The sequence below is a fragment of the Megalobrama amblycephala genome, linkage group LG7 (genome assembly GCF_018812025.1).
Source record: "Megalobrama amblycephala isolate DHTTF-2021 linkage group LG7, ASM1881202v1, whole genome shotgun sequence".
In the NCBI taxonomy this organism is placed as follows: Eukaryota; Metazoa; Chordata; class Actinopteri; order Cypriniformes; family Xenocyprididae; genus Megalobrama; species Megalobrama amblycephala.
The window spans coordinates 35,375,102-35,395,093 of NC_063050.1; the positions used below are offsets into that span (position 1 = coordinate 35,375,102).

The 19,992-nt window shown below is 35.7% G+C and overlaps 1 protein-coding gene across 1 annotated transcript in view; it reads left to right on the top strand.

Moving 5' to 3' along the window:
• The first annotated feature begins 233 nt into the window (after positions 1–233).
• The window catches only part of cxxc4 (CXXC finger 4), a 33,944-nt gene continuing 14,185 nt past the window's right edge, over positions 234–19,992 (top strand). The window contains exons 1-2 of the mRNA XM_048197214.1: positions 234–779; positions 2,114–3,053. Coding sequence (XP_048053171.1) covers positions 2,229–3,053 — 825 coding nt within the window. The 5' untranslated portion in view covers positions 234–779; positions 2,114–2,228. The remainder of the gene's footprint in view (positions 780–2,113; positions 3,054–19,992) is intronic.

A 19,992-nucleotide genomic window follows, 5' to 3' on the forward strand; every position in this document is an offset into this window, starting at 1 on the left:
ACTAGTTGCTTATTAGCATGCATATTATTAGAATATTGGCTATTTATTAGTACTTATTAAGCACATTAATGCCTTATTCTGCATGACCTTATTCTACATTCTTAATCCTACCCAATACCTAAACTTAACAACTACCTTACTAACTATTAATAAGCAGTAAATTAAGAGTTTATTAAGGGAATGGTCGTAGTTAATTGTTTATATGTGTTCCCTATACTAAAGTGTTACCAGCTAATTGTTGTGTCTCAACCTAGGGAGCAGACTGCTTTTTTGACAGTGTGCTATGAACCAGGGTGTTTAAAGCCAATATGAAAATATTCTGTGTAACTGCTTTTAAATACGCTTAATATTGTAATTCATTATAGCCTACTTACATGTAATCTCTGAGACTGTAATGTAAAGAGTTTCCAAACAGATAGATAGAGAGAGAAAGCACGCTGTTTCCCGGTGGAGATTGATGAGCACCCCCTCCCCAGAGCTCCTGGTGTTTCTATAGTAATTTCCAGCCAATGATCAGTTGGTGTCCACATCCCCATCCTCCTCACCTCAGCACCAATCAGCCACACACAGCGACAGGAGACACCTCACCTCCAGTCATCGCTCCACGGACAACAGCCTCAACCCGGACGCCATCACAAACATATACCTTTCCATCTACTTTTCTTCGCATGAACAATGGCGTTTTGTGCGTAAAGATGGTGTTTGTGTAGTGATCACTCGGCGCGCGTATTTTGTGTATTCATCGCAGTAATGTGCTGCTCTAGTGTCTGGATTGTCTGGTAGGTGATGCTCTTTCATTTTTTTCTCGCTTAGCGATGTGGCGCATGCTTTCTGAATGTCCACTGTTTTATTATTTATTTCGGGTGGTTTTGTAGTCACCAGAGTGATTAAATCCCATTATGCAATTTGATCTGTACGTCTCGGGCTGTAATCGAAGGCACAGTTGTCTACTCTCAACCTCTTTCTGTCTTCTTTCTGATTCTTTCAGTATCGGATATTTCTTATTCTCTGAACTTTGTTTAGCTACAGCTTGAAAATTGACGTTTTAAAAGCACCTTTTACTGAAAAACATCAGCGATGATAATAACAGTAAATGAATAATTAGCATCATCAATACATTGTACATTGCTTCTCAGAACAGATAAAACTTCGTACGCTTGCAAGTGTAATGTGATATGTGTTAGTCAGTTTTGTTCTGTTTGCCTTTAATTAGGAAGTTATAAAACAGCATGAGCCTCTTTAATAAACTTAATAAAGAAACATTACTGGCTTCATGTGAGGTCTCAGATGATTAATGGCGGGGTCTTAGATATGAATGGGTTTCCAGTGTTGTCTCTCAGGTGGAAATGTTCTATTAAATTTAGAACCAGATGTTCACAGTGCTTTGAATTGCTGTAGTCTTCTTGCAGTGTACCATAGGCAGTCAGTGAGAGAGTCTAGTGAAAGGTAATGCAAGAAGAGGAAGATGTGTCTAATGGGCTTTTATCTGTGGCAACAAAACCCAGCCAGACTGTGAGATCGGAAATGGATCCCCCCCCCCCACACACACACACACACACACACACACTACAGTTGTCAAGGTCTGAGACGTGGTTGGAGAGAGCCTAACAAAGCATGTAGAATTGTATAATTGGGTGAATCTTGACAATGTGATTCATTCTACATATTTTCATAAGAACTTTGTGCTTGATCCATGATCACTTATACGATTTTCTGAAAATAAGAGATTTCTATAGTTTGAGGCTGCTTGTAGCTATTTGAGATATTATTGAAAAACGTATTTATTTATTTTTACATAAAATGTTTCTATTATGATGCCACTTATTTGTAGTGGTCTTATACTAAAATTACTATAGTAAATAATTAGTGTACTTTTTTCAGTCTTGGTGGTCCATTCATATGATTTTCACACATGCAAATGTCTGTTTCCCATTGTTATGCAACATTAAAGTTTCATATCTACAATGGTAAGTCACAAGATTAGAATCCCAATTTTATGACTAAAGCAATCAGTAATTTTGACTTTCACTGGATTTGAGTAACTTGGAAGTGTCAGATGATGAACAAGAAATGTTTGTCACTTGTATCCGTAATTGTTGTTCTCTTGTTTTAGTGGAGAGGACAATCCAGGATGGTAACGTCTTGTGTCTAACAAGCTTCACCTTGACAAAAACCAACTGCCACCCTCCCCCCAAATATTTCTTGTGAGCGCTTGAAACTTAGCAGTCATGTCTAATCTTAACAATGCACTTTGCATTGAAAGCGGCCAAAGCACTGACGTGTCACTCTTGCAAAAGGATAATCTTCAGGACGGTGGATTAAGCCAGCTGTTGGATTACAATGCAGAAATGGAAAGGTACAGGTCGTTTGCAAACTTTTACAAAACCAATGGGGCATTTCCACAGACTGCTAAGATTGCCCGCATAACGACACCAATTTTTCCCAGCGCCAGAATCGGTGTGTCCCCTTGGAACTGTGATAACAGCATGCTCTGGGGAAGGAAATCAGCAGCAATAAACCCTAATAGGACCAGCATGCATAGAAATGACTCCCAAAGGCCGGGGAAACCTGGCGTGCCGCCAGAGACGCTGCAAATGGCAAATAATAATTTCCTCTCTAGCTTATCCCCTGAACACTGCAGACCTTTAGCAGGAGAATGCATGAACAAGCTGAAATGCGGTGCTGCTGAAGCAGAGATAATGAATCTCCCGGAACGTGTTGGAACTTTTTCCGCTATTCCGGCTTTAGGGGGCATCTCATTACCTCCCGGGGTCATCGTCATGACAGCCCTTCACTCCCCCGCAGCCTCAGCAGCCGTTACAGACAGTGCGTTTCAAATTGCCAATCTGGCAGACTGCCCACAGAATAATTCCTCCGCATCCAGCGGAAACCCAGCGAAAAAGAAAAGGAAAAGGTGTGGGGTCTGCGCGCCCTGCAGGAGGCTAATCAACTGTGGAGTGTGCAGCAGTTGTCGGAACCGTAAGACGGGCCACCAGATCTGCAAGTTTCGGAAATGCGAGGAGCTAAAAAAGAAGCCTGGCTCATCACTAGAGGTGAGACGACGGCTCAGACACCACACTCCCCCTCCCTCCCTCCGTGCTCTCAAAAGCATTAACCTTTCCTTCTAGTCACGTTTCTAAGCCCTTGAAAATTGTTTCCATGCCCACCCATGCCTGAACATCCCCCCGGCTTCTCAAATCTGCCTACCCGCCTAGCCTAATTGGCAGTAATTAGGGGTGTTTGTGCGGAGCGCAAGCTGAGCTTGGCTCAGACACCCCTAATTGCTGCCAGTCAGGCTGGGGCTGGAACGTATCCGAACAACCCAGGGCTTGGCTCTGCTCCAAGCTGAGCTGGGAAATGGTTTTCAGCAGAGAGCCATCCTTCTCTGCACTTGGTCATTTTAACCAATTATAGAAACTGTCTCCTGACGAGGCTAGTCGATCTTCCCCACAATGAGAGCAATAGGAAAATTCCTACTGCTGTTCTTCTATCACACTTGGGATGGGGAAAGTCTAGATTCTCTTCCTGATGTCCTTACACACTGAAAAGAAAATAGCAAAAACAATCAAATAGATTATCCACTTATTACTTCTGACATGAGAGTTCTCTGAATTGTTCTATTTTCAAGGGCTTACAGTGATTTATCCATATTTTTGGTCCAAGTAAAAGGCAATAATTTTTCTTTAAAACAAATACCTTAAAAATACAAATTTTGGTTTATTGGTGTGTGTATGTTTGCATGAGAGTGTACAAATAGAGGATATATATTTCTTGAATTTAGTTCAGCAAACAAAGGCTTTGTTTACACATGGTTGAACATCCGTCCTGGGTGAGGTGTGTGGACAGCGCAAAACACAGGTTACATGTAAACAGGTTACAGTACACCGTGATCTGATCTCACACAATTTACACACATAAAGGCACATAGTATTTGCAGTGTAAACACTAATGTGTCCTAATGCAAATCGGACAACATCGAATGACTGCCTACTCACCTAATATGTAAACACTGCACCAAAACAAAGGTTTAAAAATTGCACATTGACTTGTATGTCTGACATCAACATGCCTTCCCTTCCATGAAATACAGTCACAGGTGGTTACCAAGTGTAAACAGCACCTAAAGCATATATTCACATAGAAGTACTTCCTTCCTCTTCCTCTTCCTCTTCCTCTAAGTACTTCCTCTACTTCCTCTTATATATATGTTTCTTAAATGCTAATCACAGACTAGGCATTGTTGATGTGGTTGTTATGTGTGAAAGGTAAAGTGTGTAAATTTACTTAGCTTAATATGCAGGGACAATATGTAAATTCGTAGTTTGATTTTCCATGAAAGTGTGCAACAAGTGTGCCTCTGTGGCACTTTCAGTCCTGTCAGTTTGGCTGACCAGTGGCAGACGGAGAAGTGTTCTGGTCTGGAAACCTGTTTGAAAACAGGTCATTATTTTTGCTTTTCCATTTGGTTCCTCTTATGGAAGAGAAGTAACAGACTTCACCTTTAAGTATTCATATGTCTTAAATTAGGAAATTATGGCAGTTTGGAACACTCCTTTGGTGGAAGTTTTAATGAACATGTTACTTTAGGTCTAAATGGACTGATACAGAGATGAATCAATCTAGATCTAGAAGGGTACGAAGAGTACATTCTCTTGCAGGAGTGCAGATATCATGTTCTGTAATCTACATTTCTAGAAATGTATTGAGGAGCTGGGGAAGACGAAAAACTATAATAACTATATATATGTTCATATTTTATAATTGTTTATATACTAGGGTGACCATATTTTGATTACCAAAAACCAGGACACTCGGCCCGGCAATACTCAAATGATACCTCGAAGTTTACTCAAAGATGCCTTATAATTTCAATACATTTAAAATATCCCTTCTCTGTATGGATATAAAATTGTTATATTACAAAACACTATCTATAACCAAATACACAAATTCATATAGGCTTCTCAGAGGTTATTCAACATGTTTTATTATGACAAGTTAATGTCTCTTCTGTATTAGAAAAATAAATAAATAATAAATAACAAAAAATACCTCTGCTATATTAGCAATCCAAATTTAACAAAAATAGCTCTCTCAAACTTACAAAAACTAACAAAAAGTGTCTATATTGGTTTTCTTCATCCTCGTTTTCCTCTTCATCCTGTATTTCTTCCTCATCCTTCTTGCTTGCCCTTCTATATTTTGCTGTAGAGCTGATCTTTCCCAGCATTTTTTGTTGTTGTTGCTTATCAAATAGGCATGTTAAAAAGTTAAAAAGAAATTTATATAGGCCTATCAGTTGTTACATCGCAACAAAGGAAGAGCACAATGAGCTGAACTCATTGTAGACGATAGCTGAAAGTTGCTCTGCTGTTACACGAAGTATCTGTTATTCAGTTACAATCGACTGCACAAATCGTGCATTCTATGAAAACATTATAAACTGTTACCTAGAAGTAAACAACTGTAGTTTATGCATAATTCAACCGCGATCTTTCGCTGTAGTGTGTCAATAGGAAATATCAGTTCACATTTCCAAACATTCATTTTGCCATTAATTGTAATAATCCAGTGAGATTTTTGAATACACAATAAGACTGATAACAGCCGGTGCTCCACATGGAGATCAGAGCTCACCATCATCAAATCCGTCTGTGATAACATGAAGAAACATATGAAACCGAGGCAAACCAAATCCAGAAGAACTGTGGCCGTGTCTCCAAGAGATTTTAAGAAATTTTAATATATATATATACACAAAGTTTGGGGTCAGCAAGATTTATTTTAAAGAAAGTAATAATTTTATTCAGCAAGGGCATTAAATTGATCAAAAATGATAGTAAAAACTTTTACATTGTTATAAAAAAATCTATTTCAAATACAGGACAACTGTTTTCAAAATTGATAATAAGCACATTTGAATGAGTTCTGAAAAATCATGTGACACTCAAGACTGGAATAATAACTGCTGAAAATTCAACTTTGCAATCACAGGAATGAATTATATAATATATTCAAACAGTTATTTTAAATTGTAATAATACTTAACATTATTATTGTTATTACTGTATTTTTGATAAAATAAATATAGAATAAACCTTATCTAATTTATTTATAATGCTAAGGTTATGTTGTTTTTCATCCATGATAGTTCTTCATAGACTCTTTGTTGTTGTATTCAATGTGTGAGGAAATGTAGAGTGATCAGAGTTTGCTGTTAGACTGATTAGCATCCTCTGCCCACACACAGTTCCTTCATTAATTTATATTGAGCCAACATGTGTAATGACCAGTATAGGAGAACCATGTGCCTTTACACAAGCGTCTGCAGCCACATTCAGACTAAAATACACTCTTTTTAAAAAAAATTATAATTGACTTGCTCCCAATAAGCCTAATACGAACAGATACACAACACACAAACACACTGACTCATTCACACAGACTAACACAGGCATATATGTAGACCCAGCTGATTGCACCTTTTGCTGCTAACAAATGATAAACTCCCAGTAAGCAGCTGGATGTTGCTGTCAGTGTTTTGCACCTGGGAATCACCCTGAACTAATTATATCTTAAGCGGCAGTGGAAAATGCAAATTAGAATTTTACTTACACCCCTGAAATCGGAGAGCCAATTTAATCTAATACCGCCTTTAATTTAGCGCGCTAATGCAAGACCCCGGAGGATTACCCTGTGTCACTGCTCTGCTGCTCTCTCTCTCTCTCTCTCTCTCTCTCTCTCTGGCTTTTTCTCTCCGCCACCAGAATGGATTAGTCTAGCAGAGTCATCTTATCTTTCCTAACATTTCCTGAGCTTGCTTTGGGTCCAGTAATGCTCCAGGTTAGTCAGACAGTTTGAGCGTGGATTGTGTGTTGGATTTTTTTTAAAAAGATGTTGATCAAGAGGCTGTGTGCATATAAGCCAGGATCTATATTGGAAAGTGAATGGTTTTCCTTTTATTTACAGTAATAGGGCACATGTAATGTCTGTTGAGGACTTGAAGCAACTGATCATTTTCTGTTACCATGAAAACATGGAAACTGTTTTTAAATGGTAATGCGTGAGGAGAGATTTAGTTTTACAACAGTGCTTTTCACCTCAGTGATTATGAGGTACCACAGCTTAAATGCCGTGTAAATTATTGATTTTTTGCTTGAGGAAAAAACAAATATTTTGTTTGTTCTGTGAATAGGATTCTGTGTTTGTTTCATTTTTGAGTGGATCTTTTTACATTGATATTTACTGAAAATATGACATGTATATTCAAACTAATGTGATTGATCAAGAGCACCAATGGCATTTAGCATCATCACTGACAATAATTCTGCCATGGCAGGTCTTGGGGATGCACTTTTGAAGATTTGGAATATAGTGCAAAATGTAAAGCTGGAAGTCTTCCCCTTCACCACAATTTTTAAATTTTGTTTATGCCTACAAATTCTAATTTGTGGAGACGTTTTCTGCAGTTGTGGACACAAATCAAATACTTGCGTAAAGTATAGATACCCTAATAAAATATTAATATTAATATTAATAAAAGTAAAAGGATTAAGTACTCCTTTTTAAAGTAAAGGAAACTTTTAAAGTACATAAGTTTTTGATTTTTAACGTACTTACGTATTAAAAGTAAAAATGAAAGTTTATTTATTTTGCAAATTTATATACTCCATCCTACTGGGCAAAAGATGTATGGGGGTATAATATTAGACACACTGATATCTTAAATATATTACAGCTCAGTCTGACATCATTTTCAAGTAGCCAATACTGGTCATTAAGGAATATTATTCAGACACTTAAAAAAACATTTAATCTTATTACCAAAACTTGTCATACACTGATAACTACCCTATTGATAATTAATTAAAAGTGTGCAAACAAGTGAAAATAATAAAATATGCCATACAGTATATAGAAATTATAAAGAACAAAATGTAGGTAAATGTGTGTTGACAAATATAAACTTACAGTATAAAAACAGACATCACATAGGGCAAAATGTGTTAATATTTTAAGAAGAACGCTATGCAAACATACTAGTTTTACGTCATTTGAAACTGCTACAGGAGCATTAATTTGCATTATTTTAGAATTATGCTTAGTTTTACCTAAAACCTTCCCCATTTAGGTGGTAATATACAAATGTGGACATCCATATTCAAGCATTTCATACAATGCTTAAACAGCTCGCTCTTTTACAGCAGATTTAGTTCACAAACAACTGACGGCCATGACCTAAATCTGATTTTTATTTACAATAATTTTTAGTCAGATTTGTGAATTCAAATTTTTTTTTGTACTAGCTTTTGTTGCCCAAAATCCCAGTGCTCTACACAATGTGCTACATCATTGTTGCTGAATATATTGTTTATGCTTGTGCAACCAATTAAGACCGAAATGTAATTGGGCATGTCTGTGCCCTTACCGTGACGCCTGCCATCTCCTTTGACCTGGCTTGATTTAACATCTCCAGTTCAGTGGCAAAAGCAACTCATTATCATTGGCCATTTCTAGGATGGGGAGGGGTGGTGGATCATTGGATGGTCAGGGTGAAAGTGTAGGTGCTGGGAACGTTAATGTGTGGCACTTTAAATTTTAAACAGGTGACTGTAAATAATTGATAGCTAGCTCTGGCTGAGAAGTTAAATGGTTCTCCCATCATTGCAGTGACCTGTTTGAAAATATGTGAGGAAAGTCAACGCAGATGTGGTCTTAGTATTTACATTAAGGGCATAGATAATATGACAACATTCCATATATTTTGTACCACATTTCAGTAACATTTACTTATTCAGTTATTGGTACACTTACAAAACACTAAAGAAAGAAAAAGTACTTTTGACAAATGTTAAAAGTGGTGTCACCTGAGCTCAAGGCTAATATACCCTTGTGAAAAAGAAGTACTTGTTAAAAAAAAGTACTTGGGGCAGAAATAATATACTTTAAAAGGATATACTTAAATACAAACTGAATGAAATGTTTTTGGATATTTTAACTGCAATTAAATGAAAATGTATTATAGTTTAAATGTATCTTAAATGCATTTTGTAGTTGAGAATTTTAGAAATTTAGAGTGTTTTTTAACAACTTAAGTAGGACTTAATTAAACTAAAAAACTTTCTAACAGTCTCATTCTGAACTGAAAACTTTTGCTTTACTTGATGCTGAATCTAAGACTACTGTTGTATCGGTCAGCTCAATAATCATTCACTCATTTTATTATTTTTATCACACTATATTCCAGCACACTACAGCATGGAAGACTGTAATATTGTCAAATGACTTGTCTCCCCTCTGATTTTCCATATTACATATTTGGGTATGAACAATGCACAAAAAAAATAGGATGTGTAGGATTTACTTTAAAACAGTTTTTAAATATAAAACGGATAGTTGATTCTGATTGGTTTAGCTGCATTCGAAGCCGTTGTAACTAATTTTTCCAGCGGAAGGAAGGCTTTTAATGATTTTACTTTATGAAAGTTGCATTGATACATATTTTTTGGCTTTAATATTTGTATTGTGTGGTACCTGTTTTATAAAAGCAATAAGCCCAGTGAAGCCATGGTTTACAGTGAATTTATAACAGCTAAGGGGTTTTAAGCCTTGTTTACACTGCACGCGTCTGCTGCGCGTTACGGCTGTGATGCGGCTACCGGAGCTGATACGCGGTCAATGCTTGTGTTACATCAGCCGCACTGCAGCTCTCCGCGCCGCTTCGCTAAAGATAGGTGCCTTGCCTATTTTTGACAGACACCGCTTCAAAGCTGCGCAGTAAATACAAAATAAAAGTCCAAAATCCTGTCAATTTTAAAACAAACAACCCATGCAGACTCATGTGGGATAGCAAAAACACAACAATAAACAGAATTAAGCTGGACAAAACAAAAATTTAACTTACCCATGTTAGAACACAAAAAATCCGAGAAAAACAACGTAGGACAGGCTAATCATGTGAATCCTGTCGTTTTGCTCCTAAAATGCTCCTGGTGTGAGTTGGCACCGCATAGAGGACGGAACAAAACCGCTGCAGACGTGTGCAGTGTGAACAAGGCTTAAGTCATTCCGCTCCACGTCGTGCCTAACAACACCCCTTAGCTGTTATAAATTCACTGTAAACCACGTCTTCTTGGGGCTTATTGCTTTAGTAAATTTCACAAATAATTACAAAGAAATGGCAGGTAAGCAAGTAAGTTTTTTTTTTTTTTTTTTTTACAGTTTGGGGACAAATTAAAAGAATATTGCTTTGGCGTATTTCCAATTGAAACAAGAAGTCTGGGAGAGGCATATTGAAGAGCTCATCCCTAATAGCCTGCGAGAGGCATTACACTGACGGAAGCTAGTTATTTTACTTTATAACGTGTTAAATATGGACATTTTTCTTACACAAATGCATCGCTTCACTTCAGAAGGCCTTTATTAATCCCTCGGACCCGTGTGGAGTACGTTTATGATGGATGGATGCACTTTCTTGGGGTTGTGGTTTCAAACAGGTGCTTTCCGTGCACTGCCATTATAATGCTAGGAGCATCAGGGTGATTATTAATATAACTCCGATTGTATTCATCTGAAAGAAGAAAGTTATATACACCTAGGATGGGGTAATTTTCATTTTAAAGTAAACTAATCCTTTAAAAAAGAGCGTAATTCTGCACGTGTCATGTCTTATCTTTATTTGTGAGTGTCTGTTAAATATAGTATAAGGTTCTAGTTGATTGCATGTGCTGATTGAGTAAAACTTCATTGAATGGGACAGTGAATGGACTACACAAAGGATGTTAGTTTGTATAATGTTTCTGTAATGTGTTTTTGTTATTATTTTTGTTGCTTAGACTACATATGTAAGGGATCCCCTATTTTTAATCATAGGCTTCTTGATTCTGTAAGAGGTTCTTTATTTTTTCTTCTGAGTCCATTAAATAAATCCTTTTCAATTTTTGTAATGGGTTATGGCTTCTTAGCACATCATTGTCTATGTTTTTTCCTGGTCTCTGAAAACATATATCAATTAAAATTACATTCTTGGATTCAGTCTCAACAAACTTTTGAATGTTGTTAGTGGTTCATGCTGGAATGTAACTTGGCTGCTTTAAGAACTTTCCCTTCTTCCGTGCTTGGGTTCTATTTCTTTAACAGCGACATATCATGGTGCGATGTCTGTGGCTGTCGTGTGTTCATGCTCAGCACGTTAGGTCCTGGCATTTTTCCTTGTGGAAAAAGTAGTGCAACATATTCTTATAATAAGTATTGAGTAATATTTTTAGGGCTGGAAAAGTTAACACATTGATGTATTGCAAATTAACAATGGACCTATTTAGTATGTAATATTGTGTTTCTTTAGAATTGTTATGAATTTTGAAAAATGTAGAATCTTCATTTGTTGTTGATGTTGATTGAACTTGAAGTTGAACTTTGATGTTTATTTCTGTAATTTGAGGCATATGATGGAAGGACAATATGAGTGATATGGTTACTAATATTGTTACTCAATGGCTGCATCTGAAATCGCATATTCTCTTGAGTAGGTACTTATTTTGAATAAGTAATTTATTCACAGCCGCTAAAAATTATGTTCTATATAATATGAGTGTGTATAGTATGAATGTAATCCGGACAACATTCACCATGTTGTCATTATCACATGATCTACCCACGTCAGTTACGTCACTTCACTTTCAATCACAAATCCTCTCCGGTGGCCTCATGGGATAGTAAATTGTCCATCGCATGCACACTTCAGAATCTCGCCGGAAGTAGTAGGTAATTAGGATGCTTTTTGCCTACTTTTTGTGAGAACTGTGAATTTAGACATACTTCTTTTGTCACATACTGTTTTTCTCCTACTATATAGTAGGGAAGTATGCTAATTCAGATTCAGCCATATCTTTCACTATATCTCACAATATTTTTTTATTCCCCTGTGGTAACAGGGAATGAATTGCATCCATTTTGGCATTTCCTGCAGTAAGCTATCGTAAACAGGATGTGATGTGGCAATGGGAGGTTTTTTTTTTTTTTTTTTACCTGCATTGCAATTACCTTTTAAATGCATTTTTTTCATTAAGTATTCACTTTTTTTTGTTGTTACAATAAATGCAAGTCTTGCTGAAACAGGTTTGTAGTGTCAAATATACTTTCCCACACGTATTGGCTACATTCTCAAATGTAAACACTAATATTGCAAAGTTGCAACAGTAATAAAGTAGACACAATTATTGACAACTGATCCAAATATCTTTGGTATGATGGGAAGAGGGATGTCCAAAAATGACCAACATGTACAGTAGTTTGTCTGAGATTGTATAACACTGTAAGGAGAAATTATTCCTCCCTATAGATGAGTATATTTGGCGGAGATGTATTCAAGGCTGCAAGGCTGTAACAAATACAGTACAAAAGGTTTAGATCACTCAAATATGGCAATTCTTGAGAAATTCATTTTCATACCCTCATGTCGTTCCCAACATGTACTATATAACTTTTTTTTTATATAAACTTTTTGATTTTCTCCAAAAAAGATTTTCACATGTGCATGCTCAAACTTGGCTTTTACTCACGATCTTGCAGAAGTCTGACAAACACCAATCGTTGGCGTTACAGACAGTGTGCATTTCAAAATACATAGATATTTCTGCTAAATTGGATTATCTTTACCAATCAAATTCAGTTTTTCAGAATATATCTTATAATCTGAATTATGATTAATGAGCAAGTTAGAGAAGAGCTTAAATACAGAATTGACTTTTTAATTTTATACTATAGATTTTTTTTTTTACTTACAAAATAGTACAGACCTTTTCTTCTGTCCTGAAGATGGTTAAAATAACTGACATTACAAAAAGACAGACCGAGGGCTTCACAAGCAGTTGGAGGTTCAGCTTAATTACCTTAAATATTAGTGATCCACAAGAATCTGTCCACACATATGCTGGTGAATCTGTTTAGAGAGGAAGACCGGTCACCTCCTGTTTTGCATTTTGATTTAACATTTCAGAGAACAGGCAATCTGTTCAGATCGCTTAGCCCTCGCACCGATACACCCACATGGCTCATCGGCTCATCGCTATGCTGCACTCACTCACTCTCCTGTGCCGACGCCAGTGACTGACGTCCCGCTGCCATTCTTTAAAGGCCTGCGGGCTGCCACAGGGAGGGAAGCTTTCCACAAAATGTCCCCTGAGAGCCCTTAGAAAGCACCCTGCTGCCACTGTCTTCCTCACGCTCTTTCACCATCCTCTCTTGTACCTTCTCTACTTGTGTCACTCCTCCTCCTTCTAAAAATGAATTTTTCCTTTTTCTACCCTTCTTCATTTTCTTGATGGGATCAACAGCTAACAGTGATGTCACCCCCATTTCCCATTTCTTGCTTGCCTATCCCTGTATTATCCCTGTTTATGGAGTTGTGGTCTGTGAGCAATGATAATATCTTAGAAGTGCTCTTACAGAAAGCTTACTTACGTGGAGGATGGCTTTCTTAAGGGAAGACTATGTTTACAGACACCGAATTCTGAGCAACTTAAAATTATAATAGAGACTTACTCATCATTCAAAACCTCTGAAATTTTGGTTGGAATATATTAAAAATATTTATGTGTGTTTTTATAAAATGTGGTGCCACTTTGGAATGCACAGTGTTTATTTTAATTTTTTATATGTATTTAATTTAATTTTATTGCCACTTTTAATGTGAGGAGCATGGAGAGGATGAGAAGGAGGGGAGATGGGAGAGGGGAGATCTTCAGAGATGACACAAACCAGGTTTGAAATTGTGTCACTAGCATGAGAGCATGCACTAAACACTTGGCCAACACTTTTTCTTCTGGAAGTGTTCATAGTAAGAAACAGTTAGAATGCGTTCCTTTAAACACTTGTGCAGTGTACATTCAGTAGAGATCAACAAATAAATACATTAAAACTAAAACTAAATAGTTTTTGTTATTATTACAGATTTTCTCAATTGCTTTGGCTCAATTCTTGAATGAGACTTTTTTTCTCAAAACAATAAGTTCAGGTCTCTGAACTTGTTCATATCAGATTTGGATTTCTTTTTTGATTTGAGCAAATTGCATGTGTTTTTACATGTGTGCAAAAGAGTAAGTACAACGATCTACAGTTTACACAACATCTAAATGCACCTGGTTTGTTGTTAAAACCGATGAGCTGATTCTCAGTGGAATTGTCAAACTCTTCACAACTTCTAAACTTCACAACTTCTAACTCTACATGCAAAATGGTCCATTCAGTTATCAAAATCTGTCAGACATGCCATTGAAATGACATATGAATCACAATCTTACCAATCAACCAATTTTGGAAGCATACAGTATATAGGCTATATGGAGTTTGTATAAATACGTATAAATCCCTAAACAGCAACAGCAGTTTATTTTTGTAGAAATGTGTTGCATATAAACTGAAAATACACAGTTTCTTGTCATGGAAGAACAATAGGAAGATATGTAAGAATGTGTGGTGTTAGGGGAAGACATACTATAATAGAATATGTAAAAATGAACAAGCAACTGTGAATTTTCAGTTTTCATGTATCACGTTTCCACAAAAATAAACGTGTTGTATAAATAAAAATGTTTCCCTGTTGAAAAACCAGCATATGCTGGTTAGGCATGTTTTGAAGCATGGCAACTGGTTTGAGCTGGTTTAAGCTGGTCAAGTGCTGGTCCTAAGCAACTAGCTCCAGCTCAGGACCAGCATAAACCAGCTCAAACCAGCTGCCATGCATCAAATACCTAGCCAGCATATGCTGTTTTTTTTGTTTTGTTTGTTTTTTAGTTTTTTTCAACAGGGTTGGTCCCACTTTATATTAGGTGTCTTTAAATGCTTTGTATGTACTGTGACATTTACTGTAAATGAATCATTTGATACAATGCACTGAGTACAACAAGTATACTGTACTTATTTTTTGATGTAACCTAATATAAAATGTGACCAAATGTCCATTTTCTTTTTGTGTACTTCAGTATTGACTTTTCCTAATACATTTTTAGCCACTTCTGAAATCTGTATCTAAAAAGCTTAGTGTGATACACAAGAGCATTCAGTTAGACAAAACTGACATTCTTGTATAGTACAGAAAACAGTGTCAACTAAAAAATAGAAAACACATGCAGTTTGTATATAACAAATATTTTCATAGTGAAAAACATATAAACATTTTGACCAATGTGGCTCACACAATGACAAAACTTTTTATTTTGGTGGCATTGGCCAATTTACTGATACAAGCATGAATTAAATGTTTTGGGTGAGTTACTACATTTTGCAGACATGCAATAGAGTTCTGATGTTCCAGCAAACAGTTGTGACAGTTACACTTTACAGTTTAGAGAATGTTAAGACTTTTTCGAAAAATGTGCCAAAGAGATTGAGGAAAAACTGTAATTTGTTTTGTGCTAATTAATTACATTGGTCATCTGTGTACCCAGCATAGGCGGAGCTTGTGTAAGGCTGGGCAAGGCTTAGCCTTCCCCTGGACATGGATTTGAGACTAGCGTGGAATTTTCTCAGTCAATTTTCCACTGACTGCTGCTGGTTCTGATTACTTTTAGAGGAAAGAACTGCCCATAACTGCTGGTCTAGAATCAGTTTTCTCTGTAATAATAGCATATCGTTGGCCAGAGGAGAACTGGCTCCCTGACTGAGCCTAGTTTCTCCCAAGGATTTTTCTTCATTTATGTCATCTGATGGAGTTTGGATTCCTTGCCACTGTCACCTCCAATAGTATCCAGCTGCAGATCCGCAGCACCAGCAGTTTCAGAACCGCTGCCACAGAACGGAAGTGAGGGGCGGGGCTTAAACAGTCATATTTGCGCTACCCATACATTTAATTTTCTTTTGTTAAATATAAGTTGTTTTTACACAGATTTTGATCGGATATTTAACAACAATACTTTTAAATAAAGTCACTTTTCTGTTCATATAATATGCATAAGATATCATGATGTACAAAGAGCAAAATTTTAAAACAGCCTATTGGTCATGCTTAATGTCAATGAATGGATACAAATACAGTAGTTTATATTTTGAGGATATAGGCTACAACTATACGCCATTTTTATTTAAAAAAAATATATTAATTAATGTGTGTTGTAAAGTGTTTCCCATTTGACTATATGTTCCAAATAATACTTAACAACAAAGAGTTTGAGAAGATTTTATGTTAATGGATACAAACACTTTAGTTAATTGTTTACTTAAACGATGCTACAACTATACAAGTTTTTTTTTGTATTAATTCAAATATATATTAATAAATGTGTAATATGTAAAGTGTTTCCCATTTGACTGTATATTTGATTGCATTATTTCCTTCATGTTCAAATTGTTACAAATAATACTTAGATTATGTATAATGTAGGCTATTTAATGTCAAATAAAAATAACCATTTAAAAAAAGCCTTGAACAAGTGAAATGTGTTTCTCTCTGTATGAAATCAAATAGGATATTTAAAAAACATTTCTAAAATAATAGGTTTAAAACATGTTTAAACAGCTCATAATAAAAAAACCAAGCAAACAACAAATAATCATCTTAAACACTTAAAAATTATAAGCCCATATCATGGCATTTCTGCAGAAAAACCTGTATTTTCATCCTTGAAATTTAAATGAATAAGTTTTATTAATTAATATTTATTTAATATTAACACAATAAATATCTTTGACAAATGTAAAAGAAATCTTTAATGATAAAATGTGAAAGACGTGAACAGATTCAATAGCCTATAGCAGATAAACACTTAATTCAAATATATAAATATAAATTCGTTCACCACATCATGACAGAAATATCATACACTCACCATATACACCTTCTGTTGTTAAATGTCTCATTGGCTTAAATGCATGTTTCACTTGTTCAAGGATTTGCAATGATTAAAGACATGTAGGCCTATATTTTGACTTATATTTTGATTAAAGACATGTAGGCCTATATTTCCCCATACCTCAGTGTCTTTATACTATTTGTCACAAGTTCACAACATGAACATACATACGGAAATAATAGCACATACAGTCAATGGAGACAATTCACTATATGGTTACACATTTATTAATATATTTTCAAAATTATATGGTTAAAAGTATTTGTTCACAGTTTATACATATTAGTTCATGCCTTATGGACTAACAAAACATAGTTTGTATTATCCATTAACATGGTAATTAAAAATCCTCATTGTACATCATGATATCTTATGCATATATGAACAGAAAAGTGACTTTATTTAAGTAATGTTGTTAAATATTGTAGACATCGATCCGATCAAAATCCATGTAAAAACAACTTATATTTAACAAAAGAAAATGACATGTATGGGTAGCGCAAATATGACTGTTTAAGCCCCGCCCCTCACTTCCATTCTGTGGCTGCGGTTCTGAAACTGCTGGTGCTGCGGGTCTGCAGCTGGATATGTCTCATCACCTCTGGCTTGCTTAGCTGGGGACACTTAATATTCAAAAATATTATTGATTTGACTGCACTGATACTGTTGAATAAGAGCTGAACTGAGCTGGACGATGATGTCACTGTTTTCTGCAGAACTGCTTTATAGATGGAATTAACTAATTTAATAATTGATGATCTATCTTTACAACAGAACTGAATCAACATCGAACTGACTTCAGTGGAACAATGACACTATTTTCTTTTAGAGCTGCTGTATAGCCGAAATTAACTCTGTTTGCATCATTGAATAATTTTCCTGTTATCACTGTAAGACCGCTTTGAAATGATCTGTATTGTATAAAGCGCTATATAATTAAAGGTGACTTGACTTGACTATTGGTGAAACAGATTGTGTGTGTTTGCACTCTTGAGAGTGTCAAAGGTTTTTTATTTACAACGTGTTTTGCAACGCTGAGCAGTGAAGCCAATTACAAGCATATCTTGCAAGCATAGTTCATTTCTTGAACGCAGTGGCCAATCAGACGTGTTCAAATTAGTATCTACTCACCGCTCAAAACGGCATTTTATTGACTAGTGCTGAGTTCTACACGTGCATAAATCTTCTTGTTATAAGTGGTTTTCTGATCAAATTATAATGGTTTTGCGAAAATAGCCGCTTTACAGTTTTTTTCAGTCACTTTGGTACATTTCTTGAATGATCCTTAAGATTTGCCAACCAGTAAGTGCATTTCTCAAAACAAATCATACAAACAGCACCACACAATGGATTACCTGCAAAAGCCTGAAACCTGCTCAAAATCTATCTCTCAATCTCTCAAAGATAAGTACACTCAAAAAAATATTTAACCCCCAAAATTAAAACTTATGTAATTCAATTGCATATAAAATTTCCATCCATTTTAATCACATAAATCCAATGTAAAAAAGTTAACTTTTACTTAAGCTTCCCCATCATGTTCAGTTGACTTGAATGAATTAAATAAAGGTTATGTTAACTGATAAACTGCAATTTAAACTTGTGTAATACATAAAACTTACTCTTTTAATATAACTTATTCTTACTTGCTTTATATAACTACCTTAAATTAATTTATTTATATTAAATAAATGGTCAAACACATGTTACATTCATAAAAATTTATTGTCTCAATTGCTGCAGGAATAATAAGAAACATCCAATCTGACAAAAAATAGAACATAATGCAGTATTTCACAAGTTAAGACAACCGTTTACAGCAGTTTTGTGCTTTCTCCGAAACTAACACAATGGTTATGGCTCCTTGTTTGACTTTTTAGTTTTAAGTCTGTGTGCCAAAAAGTTCATAGCTCAACAAGGAACCAAATTTCAACATCAAGCATTATTTTCATATATTCAAGGTAACATTGCGATCTCTCTGCATAGTATGGTAGTCAGTTTGTGCTTTTGCTTGTCTGAAACTTGAAACATAACAGTAAATGGTTACATTCCTTGTAAACGTGTAAAAAAAAAAAAAAAAAAAAAACAATCAGGACACTTGGGGAAAAAAGAAAAGCAATTCGAGGGATTATATTTGACTTTACATATAACAGTTTTCTGTTATCTGTCACATTTCAGCATTTAGACATTCAGCAGCCCAAGTGTCCTACTCACAAGTTAACTTCCTGGACAAGGAATAGCACAAGGGCTAACATCTCTGTTAAAGGGTTAGTTCACCCAAAAGTTAAATTTCTTTCATTAATTACTCACCCTAATTTTGCTCCAAACCCCTAAGACCTTCATTAATCTTCAGAACACAAATTAAGATATTATGCGTGTACAACCTCAGCTGCGTAGGAGACTGACATAAAAGGGAAGAAAGTCGTTTTTTGTTTTGTTTTTTGCGCTCAAATAGTATTCTTGTCACTTCATAACATTAAGGTTGAACCACTGCAGTCACATTGACTATTTTAACAATGTCTTTACCAGAGGTGGGTAGTAACGAAGTACATTTACTTCGTTACATGTACTTGAGTAGTTTTTTGGAAAATTTGTACTTTTTAGAGTAGATTAAAATGTGGATACTTTTACTTTAACTTGAGTACATTTGTAATGAAAAATGTGTACTTTTACTTCGCTACAATGGGCAACGTTCCTCTCGTTACTTTATTTTAATTCAATACTGTAAATGTTAAGAAATGCGTAGTTTATTCCATGCGCGCTGTCTCTTTTTTCATGAACGATGCCCCATTCACAAATGAATCACTCTTTTGAGTCGATTCTGTTCAAAGACTTGATCAAACAAGTTGGTAAAGCTGTCTAAATTGATTCGCGAATCAGTTTGAATGATTTGTTCAGTTCCTGCACGCGCTGAATCGTTTGAAGCGGTTTCTCACTCGGAGCGGATGAAGTGGCAGTGGACCTACAGTCAATTAAAAGCAAATCTGCAAATGCATCCAATTGTTTGCCAGCGATGAAGACCTTTATTAGTTGAGCTGCGTATGCTGTCTGTGAACAATTCCACCGGTAGGCCTATCGATTTTATTTGATTTTACTTCATGATACAGCCAATAGCCGACATTTTACAACCAAACAGATTATTACG